The 20,540-nt window shown below is 40.9% G+C and overlaps 1 protein-coding gene across 2 annotated transcripts in view; it reads right to left on the bottom strand.

Moving 5' to 3' along the window:
• ARMC2 (armadillo repeat containing 2) overlaps positions 1 to 20,540 on the bottom strand; it is a 450,139-nt gene that overhangs the window by 317,663 nt on the left and 111,936 nt on the right. For both annotated transcript variants that reach the window (XM_069235455.1, XM_069235454.1), the window contains exon 6: positions 3,387 to 3,463. In XM_069235455.1, the coding sequence (XP_069091556.1) occupies positions 3,387 to 3,463 (77 nt within the window). The remainder of the gene's footprint in view (positions 1 to 3,386; positions 3,464 to 20,540) is intronic.

Below are 20,540 nucleotides of genomic sequence, written 5' to 3'. Positions count from 1 at the left end.
TGGTGTTTGCTCCTGTTTGGCAGAGGTATAAAAATGCTCCTGGTAGAAGAGAGTAAACATGTTTCAGGCAGGAAAACTACTGTGTCCCAGTGGTGGGCTGCCTGGGACACATTAAGTGAGCCAGCCCTGTGATATAGATTCCCTGGGCTATTAAAGGCCTACCTCATTATTGGGAAGGGAGTGGGCATATGGCCAGCACCCCCCTTTTTTTTTTTTTTTTTTTTTTTTATATTTCAGCCCTGGGGATGGGATCCTTGGGGTCTAGGTAGACTCAGAAAGGGGGGCACACTTTGTGTAGATAGGTGGAAAAGGTATGCATATGCCCCATTAAGGCTCACTGAGGACTGCATGTTTGCTCAAGTCAAAGTTATTGTCAGCTGTGCCCTTCAGATGGAACAACCAAGAATCTAAGTGAATGGAGTAATTGTAAATCTCATAATCTACAAAAGAACCCGAAGACCCTTCCACTTAAATAATACAAGAAACCTGAAGGGACAGCATCAACATGTCCTGAAAATGAGATAGATCACTACCTGGGGAGTCATCCAGAAAAGGTTACGGCTGACAGTGGTGACAGTGACTATTATGGCAAAGCTCAACATCTCTGATGCCTCATCTTGATGGGAATATGGAGGTAGAACTCTAGGATATTATGTAAAAACAACCAACCTCCACTTTTAACACTGCCAACATGTGAGCTAAAGTTGTCATGTGAAATTATTCTCTAAGGAAAATCACAATATCACAGTCTGATTGTAGGTGCTTAAAATTGGCTTCCATTTTTTTTAGTCACAGTGAAATGTTGGGGGTAAAAAACCTTTGCCGTTGCCTAACTATTGCTACGAGTCCTAGTGTATTAAAAATGTGTGCCTGGGTCTCCAATAACAACTTTTCACATGATTTTTAGAACTTTAGTGGAGATAAAGGAGGACTGGGAGAAAACAGAGAGCACCTTTACTGAAAATGTTTGAGCCCCCAAGGATCTTGAAGTATCTATGTCTGTTGTGGAGGAAAAACAGAGAACTTTGACTCCCACCAGAAATACATGTCCGTTCATAGAAACAGAAAAACATAAGTCCTGCTGTGCGTAAAACAGACTTATTAGAAGACTTTACAGCAACAGAAGAAAAGGATGTAAGGTATACCGTTTTACTTTGAAATGCCACATTCCTCTTCAAGGTAATTTGCATTGTTATCTTGAACTAAGCATCATCAGATTGTTGACATTAAGATGACCTAGCAGATCTAGTCAGGTCAGCATTTGAAGACCTAATTGCGATTTTGAAAATGCTTGTCTGTTTTTAAAAATTAGGGTTCCTGGCAAAGGGTTAACTTTAAAACATTTTCCTAAATGTCACAATTGAGACAGAAAATGCATATCTAGGAACATTTTATTCATAGCTCTTGCTGTGCTGTCATTTAGGTCTTTAGTCATTTGGAGCAGTAGCAAAAGCAGCCTTCGTACAGTCAGAAAATCAAAAGAATTCCTTAGCTGCTAAAAGAGGAGAGAACATAGAAAGCTTGTCAAGATTGTTCTGATTAACTATACCCATAATCAGATCTGATTCTAGACAAAGATAAAGCAATACCTCTTTAGGCATTTTACCATGGAAATCACAGGCTTTAGATTAATTGTCAAGGGAATATCAAAGATGTGGTGGAAACTCCACAGATTGGGTGGACAAGTTGCCCCTCACAAGAAAGGTTAATCCTTAAAAGCTGTATAGTTATCCAAGAATGTTAAAATAAGAGCCTAAATTCAGGTCAGTCCAAGCATTATGTAATATCACAAATACATAAGCCTTCTTATGCTGACTAGAACGTGTTTGTTTATGACAGAGAGCAGAAGAGGAAGTAGAAGATTCAAAACTAAAAGACTGTACATAACGAATACCTTTGTATGAAGGAAGACAGAAGCACCCCTCAATGTCCTTAGAATTTACTAAATTATACAAACTGGTAGTATGAATATACGCATTCCCCACCTTGTCAGCATCAAGTGTTTCATCCTCAACATTTTGTGTTTAAAGCACCATAACAGTATGCTATTGATGTGATTTAACTGCATCCTGATTTGTACTCAGGCACAGGGATCAGGACACTGAAAATGGTTTATGACGTTATGATAAGAATGATTGAATTAATATTTGTATCAATAACATACCTAGAAGAACTAGAAGATTTTGCATCAAAAAGACAAAACTTGTGGCATAGAGTCAACTTCTCTAATAAGTGTACTTAGTAGTGCTGCTGTATACATTAAGAAATAGTCTAGAAATCAAAACCTTGACCAGAAGTTACACTTGCCATGCATTTGATAAACACCCTTAAAGTAATGCTCAAACTAAATGGAAACACTTTAAGCTTACAATATGAGTTTCCCAAAATGACTCTGAGATATTTCCTGAAGCTGGTACGATACATCACTGTCTAAAGCTATCACTGCTGAGATCTGTGTACAACCTGAAGGTTTGAGTGTCAAAATCTGGCACTGCACTTCTCTTTCTCCCTAGGTCAATACAATCTAAAGTAATGAGTTGGGTTAGTAATGCCACCATCATTTACAGTTCCTTAAAGATGCAAGCTCATAGTGCTCTATAAACCTACATTATTATTGCTGAAGATAAGATTCTTTGAGATTGAGAACACATGAGAATTTAAAACATGTGTCAGTGTACATGTTAGAAATTCTCCCTTTTCTTTGATATCTTGTGATTCCTGCAACAAAATCGTTTTCTGAATGAAACACCAAACATGTTTAGAAAACAGACCTCTCTGTAAACAGCAAACAACTAGAATCTGACTATTCACAAAATCCTCATTGACCTCTCTGTAAAGAAAACCTCATATAAAACAGCATGCTCAACATTACCGTGAAACATCAATACAGACACCATTTAGACTCTGAAGCCTGAAAACCCAAGATAGTCTTCTCCTACTATGTTGAGAACTATCTTACAAATTAAATGAGAAGACTTTGCAAAAAATAGAATAAATGTCAGAGATTAATGACCAGGCAGTTTCATAAAGAAGAAAATTCTCTGGCTCCAAGCAGGAAAACATGAAGTGTTTTTAATTTTTGAAGCAAGTTATAAAAATATTCAGGGAAAACTAGGAAGTAAACACTTCCCACCTCAGAACAGGTTTCTAAGCCACTGTTTGGTTCATAAAGGTAATTAGGCAGTAGGCAGTAGTAATGGCACCAATCCTCTTTTTTATTTTGGTCATACTCACCTATGACTGGGTAACACTTAAGTTTTTTAAAGTTACAAGGCATACATTAATTAGGTTGATACAGTTTTTGAAAGCAGAACAATAGATGCACTGCATCAGCTGAAAAAGCACACGTTCATTGTAACAGACTTACTAAACTCACAAGCAAATACCTGTTTTAATATCAATTTTACGATTGTCTATGTTCTCTGGACATGATGACGGTCGGTCCTCTCTTCTGGATAATTGACTTAAAAAAAATAAAATAAATAATACAATCAAAACGTATATTTGAAAAGACTTTGTTTTTTCATTACTAAATTAGATATCTAATACTGTATTACCAATATATAATGGACTTCTATTTTCTTAAATTAATACATGCTTTGAGTATACGTATATATTTGCAAACAGAAGAATTCATATCAGAGAGACTGGCTGCATACAACAGTTAATAGTTCCGTACTTCCCAATTTAGAAGTATTATCAGTTTATACTACCCTGACCTCACTTAAAATTACTATGACTAGAAGGAAATTGAAAACAACAATAAAAATTAAATTAAATAAAATCAAAGCACACACACCCTACCCATAATCAATCCTAGATGTTGCTTCAAGCTCCCCATCTCCTTAGCACTTGTCAGGGTGTTTGGCTTACTGGCCAGGGATCGGGGATTTAAAATTCAGAACCCACTAACACTGAATTTGTTTCAATGAAGAAAAGGCTGGTGGTGGTCACTGGATGTCAGTCCCACCTGCTGAAAGGCTTTGCATCCGTCACTATGCAACAGCATCTGACACTGAAACATTACCCTTAAATTTCTTAACTCTCAATGTATCTGACGATGGGGGAACCTATCTTGAATAATTGGGCATAGCTTTTCTCGTGTTTCATGGAATTCTTGCTAGGCACTCATACTACAGTGCTGCCTCAACTGAGACCTAGAGAATGCATTTGTATTTTGTTCCATAGAAAGTTCAAGAGTAACTACTGGAGGACAGTTTGGAGTTCAGAGAAGTATTTCTCAAATCAGGACATGCTCTAAGAAAATAAACTTTGAATTATTTGTACATTTGATTTAAGTATAGACTTTAAGAGATCCTTTCACAAGAACTGCGGGTCACTTTTTGTGAAGGAACAGAAAGAATAATTGCAATAGGCATTTCTAAACTGTCATGTTTTGTGCATATGATTATCTGCAAGGTTAAAGGTGTCTACCTTTTGATATACAGGTGTGCTGCTACTCATAGGAATCACAGAAAACTGATGAGTGTGAATTCAACTGCACAATTATGGCAGTAGAAACTACCCTACTATGGGACTCATTATGAACACAGTGGGAAACCCAGCTGTGTTCATGCTGACGGTCTTTCCATAGACCACCAGCCCCCTTGAGACCCCATCGGCCACATTACGAACATTCTGCTGGGCGGGCGGGCGGGCGGAAACAGTGTTTCCGCATACTGGCCCAGGAGAATGCAGGGCCGGGACATTGCCGACACCTCCACATGGAGCCGTCGTCAATGCCTCAGTGCGGCGGGTGCAGCAGCACCTGTCGCACAGATCACTGCGCGACAGGACAAGACACTGCACGGGGGCCCGGTGCACCCCTTCCACCAGCCTTCCCCTGTGGGAACCCACCAGGGAAAGGCTGGGGAAATAGGGTTCATTATCCGGAGGGCAGCGCTGCCCTGTCGGATAATGTAATCCGCTATCGTCAGGCTGCCTGGCGGCGGTAGCCTGGCGGTGGCGGCCCTCCCTGGGTTTATTATATGGATGTTCATACTCCCATGCCAGTGCCGGTCTTTTCCACCACTACTGGCATGGCGGTCTGAACCGCCGGGTTCATAATGAGACCCTATGTTTTGAAAGAGCACAGTCAAGAAGTAGATGGTAGTTACCTTATCTATAAAGAAGGGACGCTGTTAAATATTCAAACAAAGCTGAATCTTGCTGTGTTTCAGAAAGGTCAGTTTCACTTCAAGTACAGAGAGATGGTTATACAGAGAACGTCTTAAGGTGTATCTTATTTACTGCTAGGCTTAGATGCTCCACTTCATATATTATTAAAGCTTAGTTGTCTTTAGATAACTACCTTGACATACAGATGTCTGTACCAAGCAGAATGACAAGTCAGGGTGGTGCTCTCAGGTTTTCAGTTTTCTTTCTTAGCCCATTCCATTTTCCCAATTATCAGTTATACCCTACATGAGTTTGATGCTGGATTCCTTGAAGGAGATGATGGGAAAATGCATCGCTCCCACTGGATTCAGAGTATAAGGTAAGTGCTTTCTGGAAAGGTCATTGAGGTGATATATGAGCTCAGGTTACATACACACAGACAGTGGGCTTACTAATCAGGGAAAAATACTGTCTCACCTTTGAACCATTTATTTGAAATGAGAATAACACCTCAAGTGTCTCATGCAGTAGTAAGTTCTAACAAGCTCAGGAGAGAGAATGACCGATTTGATATTCTTGATGGTATAATACTTTATTCTCCAGTACTGGATCTTTCATAGATTCACATGACTGAATCTTTCCCCATTGTTGAGCTGAGAGTCTTACAGTAAATACAGAAAGCCATTATAGCCAGCAAAGGATGCAAAACATTCATTTATTATACTTTTCACATCAGTTGAAAAGAACTAAGCTTCAAGGAATCAGAATGCAGCACCCTGATCATTGCACCTTTCAGAGACTACCATACTTCAGATTTTCTACCACATGTTGTGTGAAGTCTAGCTGAGATCTACACTCAGTCTACTTTAGGAAACCTTAAAATCTTCAACTCTCATTTGTCAACCAGATTTGATCACTTCAGAACATTTTCTACATTCTGGCCTCTGACTGAACAACATGTTGGTTATATCAAGAATGGTCACTTCAGGCCTTGAGGTAGTTGTGGGGAACGGAGGTTACACTCAGAAGATCCCCACACAAATGTATTTACTGCCTACATTCCTCTCATAAGGCAAAGAGCTGCAAGATCTGTTGAACCATTCCCTTGATGAATGTAAACAGAAGAGATGGTAGATTGCAGATCTGGCATAAAAAAATCAAGACCATGAAATACCTGTCTCAGGGGATAAGAGTGAAATTGCCTCGGACACAGCAAATAAAGGTCATAAAATGGAGTGCACAGAAGGCCAGTCATTAAAAAAATCACTTTGAATCAATATCTATCAAGAAGCCCTGAAAATAATGCAAGGGCAGGCATTCAAGAAACCAAATGTAATCTCCAAAGATCTTTCATCAATGGAATAAGTGCATTGATGTATCTCCAGTGCACAGACCAAGATCAGACTTTCCAGTCATAAAAAAAGAAACTGTTCGCACTTCCTAAAATGTTGTTGGCTCCGTTGATGATGTTATCATCTATGATGGAAAAAAATTTGATAAAGCTACTGTCAACGAAGTCAGTGATGCCTACGTTAACATCAGGAACAACTTTGACAATTACATCAACTATGACATAGTCCAATGTGACCACCACAGAGACAACCACCACCTCACCACTGACAACTGCTCTGTTGATGATTCCTTCTGTGTTTCTGTCAGATACCCTGCCAATGAAGACACTGTCGATGACACTGTCAATGGAATATCACAAGATCACCTTAATCACAGATGTGGGCATTTTAGTGCAGTTGTTGCCTGAACACATGTCACTGAGTAAAGTGCTGCCTCTGCCATCAAGTTAGCTACTAGAAATTGATGACTTTGAGAAAGAAGGGTCCTTTGGTTCTGCCTATAATCCAGCAGACATTAGTGTAAAATATTAGGATGATGAAGAGGAGCATATTAAAGATGAATTCACCTGTCCAGAATAAGATCTCGTACATGCACTATGATGGAGAAGTACTTTTTGATAAGCATGTGGACAATGCTTTATAGTCAATCAACACTGACACAGACAAGGCAGGAACACTTGATATCTTCCAGCAGATGTAGAACTAACCCTTTTGTGATCTAGAGGATGAGGTCAATTTTTATTTAGGGGAGGATACCAGTCTTACGGATATCATCCCTTTCAATATCTACAACAGTGCAAGCAGCAGCAGTATACTTAATAGCAGTATAGGGCTCTGCCGTTAGTCATTTACATGAGGCAAACCCCTGAAAGAAAACAAGGAGCCAAAACTGAGGGATCCACCAAAAGACATGGGAACTGGCCACAAATGTATTCTCCCTAAACTCAGTTGGGGTACGAATTGCCAATTATCACAGACATTGGGAGAGTATGAACACAGATTTTAGATCTGGACCTGATAACAGAGACACACTTTGGAGTTCATCCAAAAATCTCTACAACTCCAGCTCAAAGGAGATCCCATATCCACCTTCATGCCCCTCACCAAGCGTAATAGTAGCTTCTACTCCAGCTTCTTCCTGATAAAGAAACATTTGGAGAGTGGATACTGATTTTAGATATTCAGAAAATAAACAAATACCTCAACAAACAGTCATTCTGCCTGGTCATGCTTCAAGAGATCATTTAGCTTTTGAATCATGGAGACTACATGACATAATTGGATCTCCAAAATGCTTATTTCCATATCCCAACTCATCCAAAACACAGAATATATTTAAGGTTTGAATTGGCCCAGCAGCCATTACCAATTCAATGTCCTTCAATGTGGCCTCAAATCCACCCCTTACATTTTTACAAAGTGTCTTGCTCCAATGGGCACATATTTGAGAAGAAATGCACCAGATTCTTCTCCACCCCAAGAACTGGTTGGTGAAAGCTTCTTTTTGTCACTCAGCCAGAAAGTTGGCTCAGGTTAAACTGTGGCTTTTCAAAAACTGAGACTGTACTCTCAATAGAGTCTTTCAAGTATCACAGAATACAGCGGTTACCCTACACACTGGAAAGGCATATAAAGATATCCAACCTCACCAACAGGTTGTTAAAAATACAGTTTCAGTACAAAGTATGAATTAAGTAATTGTAAGAGGAGCTGAAGAAACAATTCAGGGTTCATTTGATGATCTACTAGACATCACTCCAAGAATGAAAGCTGCTCTACCTTGACAGGCTCTGGAACCCCTTATTAAGTAAAATTGACATTCTTAGCACATGGATCACAGCTTGTGAAGAACACAGACGCTTCTCTAGATGGGTTTAGAGAGCACATGTAGGACCTGGAAATCAGCAGAAAATGGATGCTGCAAGAAGTGCTTTTACATTTTTGGATATCAGTCTCCTATGAGGTCAGCAAGCTTTGTTTCTTCAAGAATCAGAGCCTCTTCGGTCCTTGTGTGCCAGACAATATACAACAATGTATTATACAACTAGATGGCAGGAAATTGCTGCTAATGTTGAAAGAAAGCAAATAATTTTGGAATGATCTGTCTGACATCACCTCACGCAGGCAGCGCAGCATGTTCTTGGCACCAACAATCAGTGGGTGGACAACCTGAGCAGGATGACAAACCACTGCCATGAATGAGAGCCAAATGAGCTACTTTTGGACTACATCTTTGGTCACTGGGGCAAATCAAAACTGGATTTCTTCACAACCACGTAGAACTGGTCCATTCAGTAGCTGGTTCACATTTTAGAAAATCTTCTAATAAAGCATCCCTGTGGTCAAGTAGAGTTGTAAATTAATTTTAAGAGGAATTTCTAGAGTTTATCCTTCAATGAATAATCCACCAGCTCCTTGACAGTAAATATATTACTTTCACAACTGATGAAGAGTCCTTTTGAACCCATTCATAAAGCAGAACTGAAGCGTCTTTCTTGGAAAATGGCATTGCTGCTGGCAATGACATCTGCAAGAACCTACAGGCCCTAACCTGTAAAGAACTATATAGGCAATTTAGGGATGATTATATTAGCTAAGGAAAAACCCCATTATGCGTTCCAAAGATAATATCTGAATTTCTCCAAAATGAGCCTGTGTTTTTAAAGCCATTCTTTCAAAAACGTGCAGTGGAAACAATACTTAACAGTCATGACAAGAGAAGGTGCCTGGACAAAGGAGTTTCCAGACACAGGTCAATTGTTTGTAGCCTATGGAACCACATGTAAAGGCTATGCCTTTTCAAAACAGAGCATAGTCTGCTGGATCGCCACAGCTTTTTGATTGTGAGTTAATGTTTAAATTCCGATCCCTGTGCAAACCTGCCCTTACACAGGAATCAAAGTTATGAGTTACATCACACCTTCAAAGTTTTCCCCTGATAAATCCCAGTAGGTCAAACCTGCTAAAATTTATCAGGGCGGGGAGTGGGTTGGGTTGCAGGGAACCAGCAAAAATACAAAACATGCAGAATTGTGTGTGCTAAAAAAACGATTCCGCTTGTTATGTCCAACTTTCTTTACAAATCTCAGAAAAATATGTGGTAATTATCTTACCCTCAGGTAACGATGTTTAATACCCTACTCAATTCCAATAAACTTGTAATGAGAGTCATAGTGTTTTGTCATTGCAACGCAGGAAGATCTTGTGAGAAAAGTGAAAACGCCCGCTAGGAATTATTCCACTTCCTCTGCTCTTTGGCCATGGTGTCAATACAAAACTTTTGAAGGGCAACAATGTGGAAAAATAAACAACAGGCATTACTGTTTTGACTCAATAGTACAAAAAGATGCAGCAGTAGCACAGGAAGTTAATTTCCCACTATCTGCAACGATTATCTATGTATTGTTTAACTGCTTGGCATTCTGATTCAAGCTTCAAATCTATGGAATACCTAATGCCTCTGTATTTTATGCTCTGAGGGGAGTGGTCAGCAGGGTGTTGCAATGTGACTGGTTGAAGTTTAGCTATTTTCATATTATGTGACTAGGATGATGTGAGTAGGATAATAAAGTTAATGTTTTGCTGCATTTGCAGGCTTTTTAGAACAATACTGTTTCCTAGATTTACCATGAGATTCCCAACTTGGCGATGCAGAATGATTTAAGCACATGAACCTATTGAAGATACCAATACTGGAAACATACAGTTACAGGGAAGTAACTATTTCTTACATTGAAGCAAATTGCAGTGCAACAGCAGTACAGCGATTACTTTGTCTTTTTTCCATCACTTTGTTTGTTGCAGTTGACACCTAAAGTGCGACAAGTATGCCCAGGAGTGGTTTCTGTACTCGCTGTCCCTGGACTCACTGAAAACCTCACTGATGAGGCCTAGGTAAGCTAAAACTGGTCTGGGGTTGCTTGCGTTCCCATATGGAAAAGACCATGTGTGAAAATTCAGACTAGGCTGTATCTATAGTTGCAGGACCAAAGCTGATTTGCATGTTGGTGGTCTACGTACAGAGTGGTACACTGGGTGAAAAAGGTGGACTACAATGCAGACTTTGAGATTGCCAGTTACTGAGATTAATTCAACTATTCCTCCCATCACTTTGTTGTAGTAGCTGTGCTAAAGCATATTAATGCCAGCTATGGAATGATGCAATAAACTGCCAAACAGAACGCTGGCACTGCAGTAATGTGGCCCTCCTGCATTCTGAGCTAAGTGGCAGGGCCATTAATAAAATAGACAGGCAGGTTGTTTATTTGTATGAGCCACACAAAATTAGGCTGGCGGTGATAAGAAGCATAAGAATACTTTAAAATAATTGGAACACCTACAATCAAGTGACAAACAGCCTACATGACACCATGCAGAAACTGCCTTAGAAAGATAAATAGTATATTACACTAACAAAAAAGAGCAATTTCAACCCAGCACACTAATTAGTCCAGAAAAAGGGCAAGTGATATAGGTGGTCATTACGACCTCGGCGGTCTTTTCCGAAGACTGCCGAGGGACCGCCGTACGGAAGACCGCCAGTGCTGGCGGTTTTCCGCAAGGGCCATTATGACCGTTGGCAGCGCTCCGTCCTTTTACGGACGGAGAGCCGCCAACAGCCATACTGGCGGCAGGCGGGGAAGTGGAGGTAGCTCCACCTCCACCGCCACGCCAACAGAACACCTCCCAGCGAATCACATCCTGTGATTCGCTGTGGCGGTGTTCTGTTTGCGTGGCGGTGTCAGCGGAGCTGCCCCCATGGGTCCCGTTCCCTCCCGGAGGATCACTGGAACAGGTAAGGTGATCATCCGTTAGGGAAGGGGGATGGGGGGTGTTGTGTGCATGCATGGGGGTGTGCGTGTGTGTATGTTGAGGGGGCGTGTGAGTACGTGCATGAATGTGGGGGTGTTGTGTGTATGTGAATTAGTGCGTGCATGAATGCGGGGGTGTTGTGTGTATGTGAATGAGTGCGTGTATGTGAATGAGTGCTTGTATGCCTGCGTGCATGTGTGTAGAAATGTTGGGGATCGGGGTGGGGAGGGGGGTCCTGCCACCTTTGGGGGGTGGCAGGGGTGAGGGGAGGGAGTCGGAGTGGGGGTGACCCCTATCAGTGCCAGGGATTCTATTCCCTGGCACTGATAGAGCTTACCGCCATGGATTTCATGCTGGTCCCAAACCGCATGAAATCCATGGCGGTAAGCCGGGTCAGGCGGGTTGTGATACCGCCGGCGGTATAGTGACGACCGCCGGGCTGGAGACCCAGGGCTCCAGCCCGGCGGGTGGAACGGTGAAGCGGCGGTTGGCCATGGCGGTAACCGCAATGGTCAAAATCTCATTTTTTTTAGACCGCCAGCCTGTTGGAGGTCTTACCGCCGCTTCACCGCCGTCCGCCAGGGTCAAAATGACCCCCATAATGTTTTCCTGAACAGATACTTCTGTGGGAGTATGAAGCGGTGGCAACAAAGAATTCCAGACCGAAGTTCCTATGCCAGAAAGGAGATGCACCATGGTTTTGTGTAGTTCAAATTTTAGTACTTCCAATCCAAAATTTGTATGAAGACAAGAAGATCAAGATCCTAGTTCAGTTGCGCACTATGAGATCTTCATGAATATCAAACACTTTGACATTTATTTGCATGTGTGGGATCCCAGAACACTTTTGAAACTGAGAAAAAGCAAATGATAACGCCTATGAAACACTTTTTATTTTGTATACATTTTAACAAAACAAATTATGTTTAAACCCCATCAGAAAATCAGGATGGGTATATATAACAGATGGATCTCCATTTTAAAAGGGAAAAATGAAATTAAACATTTCTCACAAGAAGGAAAATTATACTTTTACTTTAAGACAGCCAACAGATACCACAATTCCAGCATGTACCACTCGGACAGCTGATTCCTTAGTTCGTTTTCACTCTTTGAAGTAGATTCAACTGGTCACTGCCTTTAAGATTTACTTTAGTGTAATAAATGATATTGAAATGTTTTACGTCTCAATATCTAGCTGCATTGTGAAAACATTTTCCCTGGAACTATGGTTTACTTTCGGTCCTTTCCTTGTGACATCTCCCCCCCCTGTTTTAAATAGTCATTGAGGCTGTTCTCTGACAGAATCACTCACTCAGGATCAAAGACTGCTAGAGATAAGTTATCTCTGATGGCTCAATGCTGTGAGGGTGTTTTTTATGTTGAGAAAAGTATGTTTTTCTGAAAGAGACAATGCATATAGTGATTACTATGTTACACTATTACTGGGAGTCTTTTCTTTCTTCCATAGGACTCTGTTGGCCTGGTAGGAAGCTAGGGCAGCAATTGGACACAAGGGACCTCAGTCCTTGCTCCCCCATCCTAGAAACCCTACAATGTTCCCTTAGGATTTGTGGCACAATTTTCGTAGTTAAGGCTGTTATTATAAAGCAAACTTCATAGATGCCTTGAAGTTTTCTCAATGTTTAAGGTGACCCAGATGTTGAGTGTGATTTAACACTGGGGTGTTCTTGAATCTAATACCTACAATGATGATTTCCCCTCTACATTATTAATATTCTCAATGTAGACGTTTGCATATGGTTCAATGCAATAATGATATTTCTCAGGAGTGTGGGCCTGCAAACATTTATAGGTTCTACAAGTCAAGCATCACTATCTCCCTTAGAGGTATAGCCTTACATATAAAAACACCCTTCATGGCTCAGCTCGATCTAGTCTAACGGTGTGAACTACATGTAACAACATTATTGATGCACATACTTACAGATATGCGCCACACTAGAAATCCCTTCTTTGCTCTCTCTCAGAAAGTGTGGATCCTATTTTAGACAGATTAGACTCTATACTCCCCCCTTTTCTGGTAAGAACATCATGCTTATCCCTGCGGATGCTGCCAGATGTACTTTTGATCATGCCTTTACCACTCCCACATTACAGGTTCCATAATGGGAAATGTCATTGCTTTCTGAAAGTCCAAATATTTGTTTCTTCTGTTTATTCAATCATTCAATTACTTATTTTATGGATCCAGTCGACCGTACTATCTTATTTTTGGTGCCTATCCAATCTCAGCAACCATCCAAAACTGTCCCATACAGTCAATAACCTTAATATCTGTTTAATGACACTCTTTTTCCACCCAAATTTCTTGAACAGCTTCAAACTGTTTCTATTATATTTGTCTTGTCGGTAAGACCTTGCCCCTCTTTCCTTAAGACTGACTCTTCTATAACTATATCTATCCAGTCTCTCATTCCCGGCCGTTAAGCAGTTAAAATGCTTCTGCTCACCTCCTACTTATCCTTCCTAGATGCTTCTATAGCTCTCATCCTCTCCCCAAACTTCACTGACACCCAATCAAGAAACAAATTATCTTCAAGGGTCCCTGCATTTGTCACTAACTTTTTTACAGCACTGACCCTTTGAATAACAGCTATTCAGCAAACAATAAAAGCATCCGTATGCATGTGTGTGTGTGAGCGTGTATATATATTTATATATATATATATATCACATTGTGATGGTCGCCACTGTGTAGTTATAGTTTAATTAGAGTTTCTTTCTGTTAATAACTTTACAACTGTTTGACAAATCTGCACAAAACTTTCCAAAACAGTTCATCCACCTTAGCTCCTTTCTTCGAAGTTTCCTGGAGTCAAGAAAAAGGGAGGGCAGGGGCAAAATGTTAATTCCCCAGGTTTCTCATAGGAAACTTTTAAAACTGGTACAGAAAAAAGGCTGAACCCAATTACACCAAACTTGGCAGAAATTCAGTGATCGGTCACATACGTTTTTAATAAAAAAAACAAAATGCAAAACAAATGCGTCTATTTGTAAAGATCCATGGACTCATACTCCAGGCTGCAGACTCAACACACCTAAAATGGTACTTGCAATTCATAGCCTTGACAATGTATCTGTGGGCTCAACACAGCTAACACAATGCTCATTGTAGCCTTGTGAACAAGACTGTGGAATAAGGATGCCATCTTATGCTTTATCAAGTACACAGCCTCATGACTGAGGCTGCGGACTACCGGCAACCATATTGAAAGTACCAAGTCCACAGTCTAGGAAAATAGCCCAAACACTACCTACAGATATAGGGTCTGTTTAATATACAAAACTAAACAAAAGTTTAATTTCATGAAAAAAGCCCCAACCTAGGTGTGCCCAGGCTCCACATTCAAAAAGGTGGAATTGTTCTTATTCTATGGCTCCTTTTCCGTCACCGCAAACATGGTGCGCCTACTAACAAGAGCAGTATTTCCTGTGGCATCCATGAATCTCTACATACTATTTCACATTTTAAAGAGCATTTTGAGATATTTGGCTACCAACTCAGGTAGTCTTACTCGAGTAGAAAAAGTGTCATTTTCTTAGCAATTATTGGCAGAAGCATCAAGGTGTTTAGACAACAGACAGCTGCATTTTCTGATATGACACAATGGAAAGGAGAATTGGTAGGAACATCAGCATCACCTGCACGAGAGAAGAAGGAAGAAGATCTGTAGAGCCTGGGTGATGCAGAAGACAAAACAGTCAAAAGTGTGAAAATGTATGTACACAGGGTTACGTGCCTGCAAACTCTGCAATTTTAAGCTGAGTTGCCAGACCAGAGGATGCTACTTTGGAGCACTGACCTTAAAGAATAAAGAGAAGTACACCAGGTGCTACAGGGAGAGAACTCGAGCTGAGGCACTGAAGAACACATCATTGCCAAGTATGCCAGAAGAGAGACTCCAAAAACAACAAGAGAACAACCTGTTGTTGACCACTCAGTTATAACAGGCCATGGCCAAAGGCTGCGTGAAGCAGCAATTGATCTCCCTAAGTGGATGTAGTGTTGGACCTGGTGCCAGGCCAGGACCTGTCGCCAAACCTCAATAGTCAACAGGGAAGGGTGGGGGTTTGGGAATACAGTGCATCAAGAGAAACCGTAGAAACTCGATGGACAAAAAAAAAAAACACAATTCAAAACTGAGTTATGGTTCTAAAACTATTGCAATTCAACAGTGATAGTATGCAATGCACACCATAACTCATGCTGCCCGTGGCGCCCAAACGCCATTTGTCAGTAACACTAGAAAAAAAGTATATTTGGAAGAATGAAACATGACGAGCGATGTGAAAGTTGCACACCGTAACTGGCAAATTTCAGTGGTTTCTCTTATTTTAGCTGGAATTATAAATCATTATAGATGGATGGATGGATAGAACATTTGTCTTTGCCGGACCCTTATGTTGTTTGCTGGCTTTGCACCCCTGTGCACGGTGCCCCTGTTAACCAGTTGTAAAGTACTTGTGCCCCCTTCTATACATTGATACATTTGCTTATTCATAATTGGTATATTTAACTTGTCTATAATTCCCTAGTACAAACAGAACCCAAAGCAAGGAAGTTAAATGCCACCAGTGGACAAATGCGCAATCCACTACAGGGGCAATGCAAACACTTCTCTGGCCTACCCTGTGTAGCCTGACTATTGCAGTGCAAACCTGCAGCCTGACATATCACTATACCCGTTTCTAAAGTGTAAATATTTCTCTTTTAAAAATGACTAAGTCACTCCTGTGTACGCCATGTAGCCCACATGGTAACAGCATGATATTTAAAAGTGGGTCATGTAGAAAATTAATATTACCATGTCCTTTTAGAGACAAGCCCAAAAGGCTATATTCACTCTGATAGGCCTAGCTGTCCAACGTAAAACAACAGTGTACAGATTAAAATACTAATACTGGTAAAGAGGAAAAGCACATGCTAGAAAAATAATTAACAAATATTTTACTGACTTTAGTTGTTTTTGTGTAAATCTGTTCGGTAGCGTCTGAATAATTAACATCTAAAAAACATTTTACAGTGGGCATGAAAGGGTTAAAAAGTCGAAGACATCTGGACTGTTAGCCCATGGATGGTCCACAAACATGAACACAAATTAGTTTCTAGCACACCAAAAAAAAAAAAAAAAACTAAACAGGAGGCCATTTTCTGCTTGGCCATACAAAGACCATGCACAATGGCATTTGGCCACCCTCAGAGGACTGGGTGCAAAGCCCAGCTATAGGTCAAGTCTTACTGAGCCACCAGGGTGTGTAGTGGGGTTTGGCTATCCACAGAGGTTTGGGTGCAGGGCCTCTTCATAGAGCAAGCTATGTGACTATACTCCTGCTAAGCACAGCCATCTTTGGTGTGCACATTTATGGTTTGCATGGCTAATGTGAGTTATGGATTGCAGCCTTACTCATATCTTGCAATTTTTAGCGGTTTTTCGGTTTTAATTTTTAGGTATAACTGCGCTTTAAATATGTTTTCAGAAAATTTCGAAGGTGTTTTAAACATTCTTTAAAGTTTTATAACCACTGCCAACCATAACTTAGCTGTAACCTTGTTTTTCAGTGGGTGGAAATATACAAGTCACTCCTGGATTAACAGCCGATTGTCTATCATGCAGCTGCTGGGATTAAAGTGCATTTTAAGCACCTTTTATAACAATGAAACTAAAAAATATTTTTAAAAAACATACAAGAAACAATTACAACTTTAAAAAAAATGCAGACAAATTCTGAACGAAGGCCAACCAAACTCTGTAAAGGAGATGGATGAAGGTGAGCATACCACTTATTATGGCAACCAAATGTAAAACAATTACATCTCCATATCAAATCAGACTACTGGATATATGTAACAACACCTCGGAAATTCTCTTCTGCCTGGCCTATCCAAAATTGCTGGCACTACTATACTCAGAACCGTCAGAATTTGGGGGATACCAGCAGCACCCCACCCGTAAATCTTCACATCAAACGTCAGCAAACTCGTAATGTGTCTACAAAATAAGGCAAAACGCAATAACCTCTACATGAAGGGAAGTAAATGAAAGTCTTTTTTGCAGTCACCTAGACATTCAATAACTATCCTGATACCATTTCTTTATGTGTAGTTTTCCTTGATGCCAGAGACAAATTTGCTGACGAGCTGAGGCTGACTATCTCTTGTAATACAAGGAGGAGTTTATGGTAACTCTGGGGGAGAATTATATGCCAACCTCCCACTAGAACTCTCCTCCAAACACTGTTTTCATAACAACGTGTTACATCCGATTCGCTACAACTATTCCTGAAGATCCTAACACTCACATCAAAACCAATCTTTTGGAGCACTCCTTCATGCAGCTCACACACCTGATCATAGATCCTACCACACAATCTCCAGAACCTTAGGCCTGGCCACCGCCTGCAGACAGGCAGAGTCTGAGGATGACCACCTCTCTAACGCCCTCTGTGCAGAGCCTACCCCATCATTCTGCTGCCTTGGGAGCAATACCTGCAACTTTTCACTGAAGGTGCACTCCAGGCGGAAGGAGCTAGGCCGTCTTGTTTGAGAGCCATGCACTTGTCAGCCAGCCTGTCGGCACATGCTGGCAAGGCCACCAAGAAGGAGATCAATTTCAACCACACCGAAAATTAACAGCAGGAAGTGATTGAAAACATTAATGAAGTGCTGCCTGAAACAGACACAATGAACAGGCAAGTTAGGAAAGCTTGAAAGTAGAAAAGAAATTGAACATGCTTTGTCAGCCATTCTTCCAGAAGAGGTCAGAATTCATCCCCAATATCCCTACTTTCTGAGTGACAATGTTTGTCAACCACCCACAGCTATCAACACTCTTAGAGGAGGAAGATGAAGAAACACCCCATTGTTTGACCAGGGTTGAGGTGTTAGGGTCCTAAGCAAAATAAAAGCTCAATCTACCTAAACAACTTCAGAGGAATCTGATTCCCTAAACTCAGTGACCCATGTCCTATACATCACATGAAAGCTGTCCTCCTGCACTGTAGATACGTGGTATCTGCTGCAACATACATATCTGCCATCATCCAAAACTGTCACATTGAGACCACTGCACTCACAGAAACCTAATTCTGCTCAAACTCCCTAATACTATCTAAACACTAGAATACATCTTCAACTCGGATTAAGAAAGAAAATGGTGTGGTGGATCACCTCTATCCACAAGGAACCCCTTAAATGCAAACAAATGTATTCAATCAACTCCTCATTTTTGTTTCAATGCAACATTGTGGAGATTACAAACACAATACCTAAATCACCAAGGCTGAATATCTTAGACTACCCAACTGGTAATAAAAATGAGTTTGGTTGATGTTTTTAATCGATCACAGCACTGATCAACTCACCAACTCTTGTAATGAGATTTCAACCTCCAATTGAAAAAGCACAAATACACGGACACATTCCTCCTGAAGCTACTCCAATATTGCAACACCTTTACCCACAATAAAAGCTCTAACCTGGACCTGCTTTTCATACTGAAACTACATATACAAATCTATAACCCTCAAACTGAATTGGTTAGACCAGTACTTGATTCTTTCAAAATCCTGACCTTCACAAGCACTCACAATTCTAAATTGGAGTCAGAAATAGTAAAATCTAGAGACCTCAAACACAGAGACAACAAGAATTGGCAACGCCAAAAGGATTTATCTTAATGTTCTAATGCAGGCAATGATAGGCATGCACAAGTGTATTATTTGTGTTGTGTCTACAAGCAAACTGCCTCGTTCTGTGTGTCCCCTATGGATCTGCACTGTTTTCTATTTCCTAAGCTTTGGAAATAAAATACAGAGCAAAGGCATAGGAGGCCTTATGAGAAGACCATAAAAATGCAGAAATATTTTTCTGTGTTGTTGGAAAATGGCCCTATCTGAATGTCCACTCTAAACTTTTTGCCTTTCTCCTCCTCTTTTTCTGACCTCGTTTTTGTTGGCCTTAGGACTCTGAGCACTTTACCACTGCTGACCAGTGCTAAATTTCATGTGCTCTCCTCTAAATAAGATAACACTGGTGTATACACAATTGTCATATTTAATTTACCCGTAAGTTCCTTGTAAAGCAGTATACCATATACCCAGGGCATGTAAAGTAAATGCTACTAGTAGAACTTCAGCACTTATTGTGCCACCCACATAAGTAGCCCTTAAAAAATGTCTTAGGCCTGTTACTGCAGTGCCTGTGTTTGCAGTATGACTGCCACTCTCAATTGGCATTTAAAACCCATTGCCAAGCCTTAAACTACCCCTTTATTACACATAAATCAACCCTATGGTAGGCCCTAGGTAGCCCACAGGGCGAGATTCTGCGTTAGTAAAAGGTAAGAGATGTACTTTTAGGTTTTGCATGTCCTGGAAGTGAACACCTATATTCATTTTTGACAACTGCGAGGCCCACGCCTCTCATAGGTTAATATCGGGAATTCCTTATTACACTTTTAAGATGTGATTCCTGTTTGAGAAGGAGTAGATATGTAATGTTTCATATCATTGGATTGGTACAGACAAATGATCTTTGCTGGTAAAGTATGAATTAACATTACTATTTTAGAAATGCCACTTTTAGGAAGTAGGCAATTCTCTGCTCCTACAGCTGTGTGCCTGCAGCCTGTCTCCAATACAAGTCTGGGATGGGTGACAGCTATACTTTGTGCATACCCTCTGGACCGCCACAAACACAGAAAGGCTGGGTGTGTCTGAGCACTCATCTGTATTCTGATGGCTCTTCCTGGACAGGGAGGAAGGAGGGGCTGACACTTACACCTGATTTAGCAATGTCTTTCCTCACACAAAGGGCTGACTACCCCCTACTGATAATCTGGAGCCAGGGTCGGGAAGAAACGGCCTCTTTACACTACAAAGACCCTTCTTTGAAGTCAACCTCACTTCAAATGCACAACTGGCTTTAAGTACTGGTTCTCTGACCCCACCAAATCAGACACTTCTGGACCTACAACTGGACTCTGTCAGAAAAAAACTAGTGTGTTGCGTCAAGGACTGTTACTCTGCTGATCTGGAAGGACTGCTTTTTTGCTGTGCTGCCCTGCTGCTCTGTGACATTGCTGAGGGAAACCCGGACTCTGCCTTGCACCCTAAAGTGATCTCCAAGGGCTTGTTGGCTTGCCTCCTGTTGCTAGAGACTCAGGGATATCAAAATCTCTACTCCTGTTCCTGTGCCATTGTTCACTGGAAATGGACCTAGATACCTGCATCAGT

The sequence above is a fragment of the Pleurodeles waltl genome, chromosome 5 (assembly GCF_031143425.1).
Source record: "Pleurodeles waltl isolate 20211129_DDA chromosome 5, aPleWal1.hap1.20221129, whole genome shotgun sequence".
Lineage (NCBI taxonomy): Eukaryota > Metazoa > Chordata > Amphibia > Caudata > Salamandridae > Pleurodeles > Pleurodeles waltl.
This window is presented reverse-complemented; position numbering and strand designations above follow the sequence as displayed.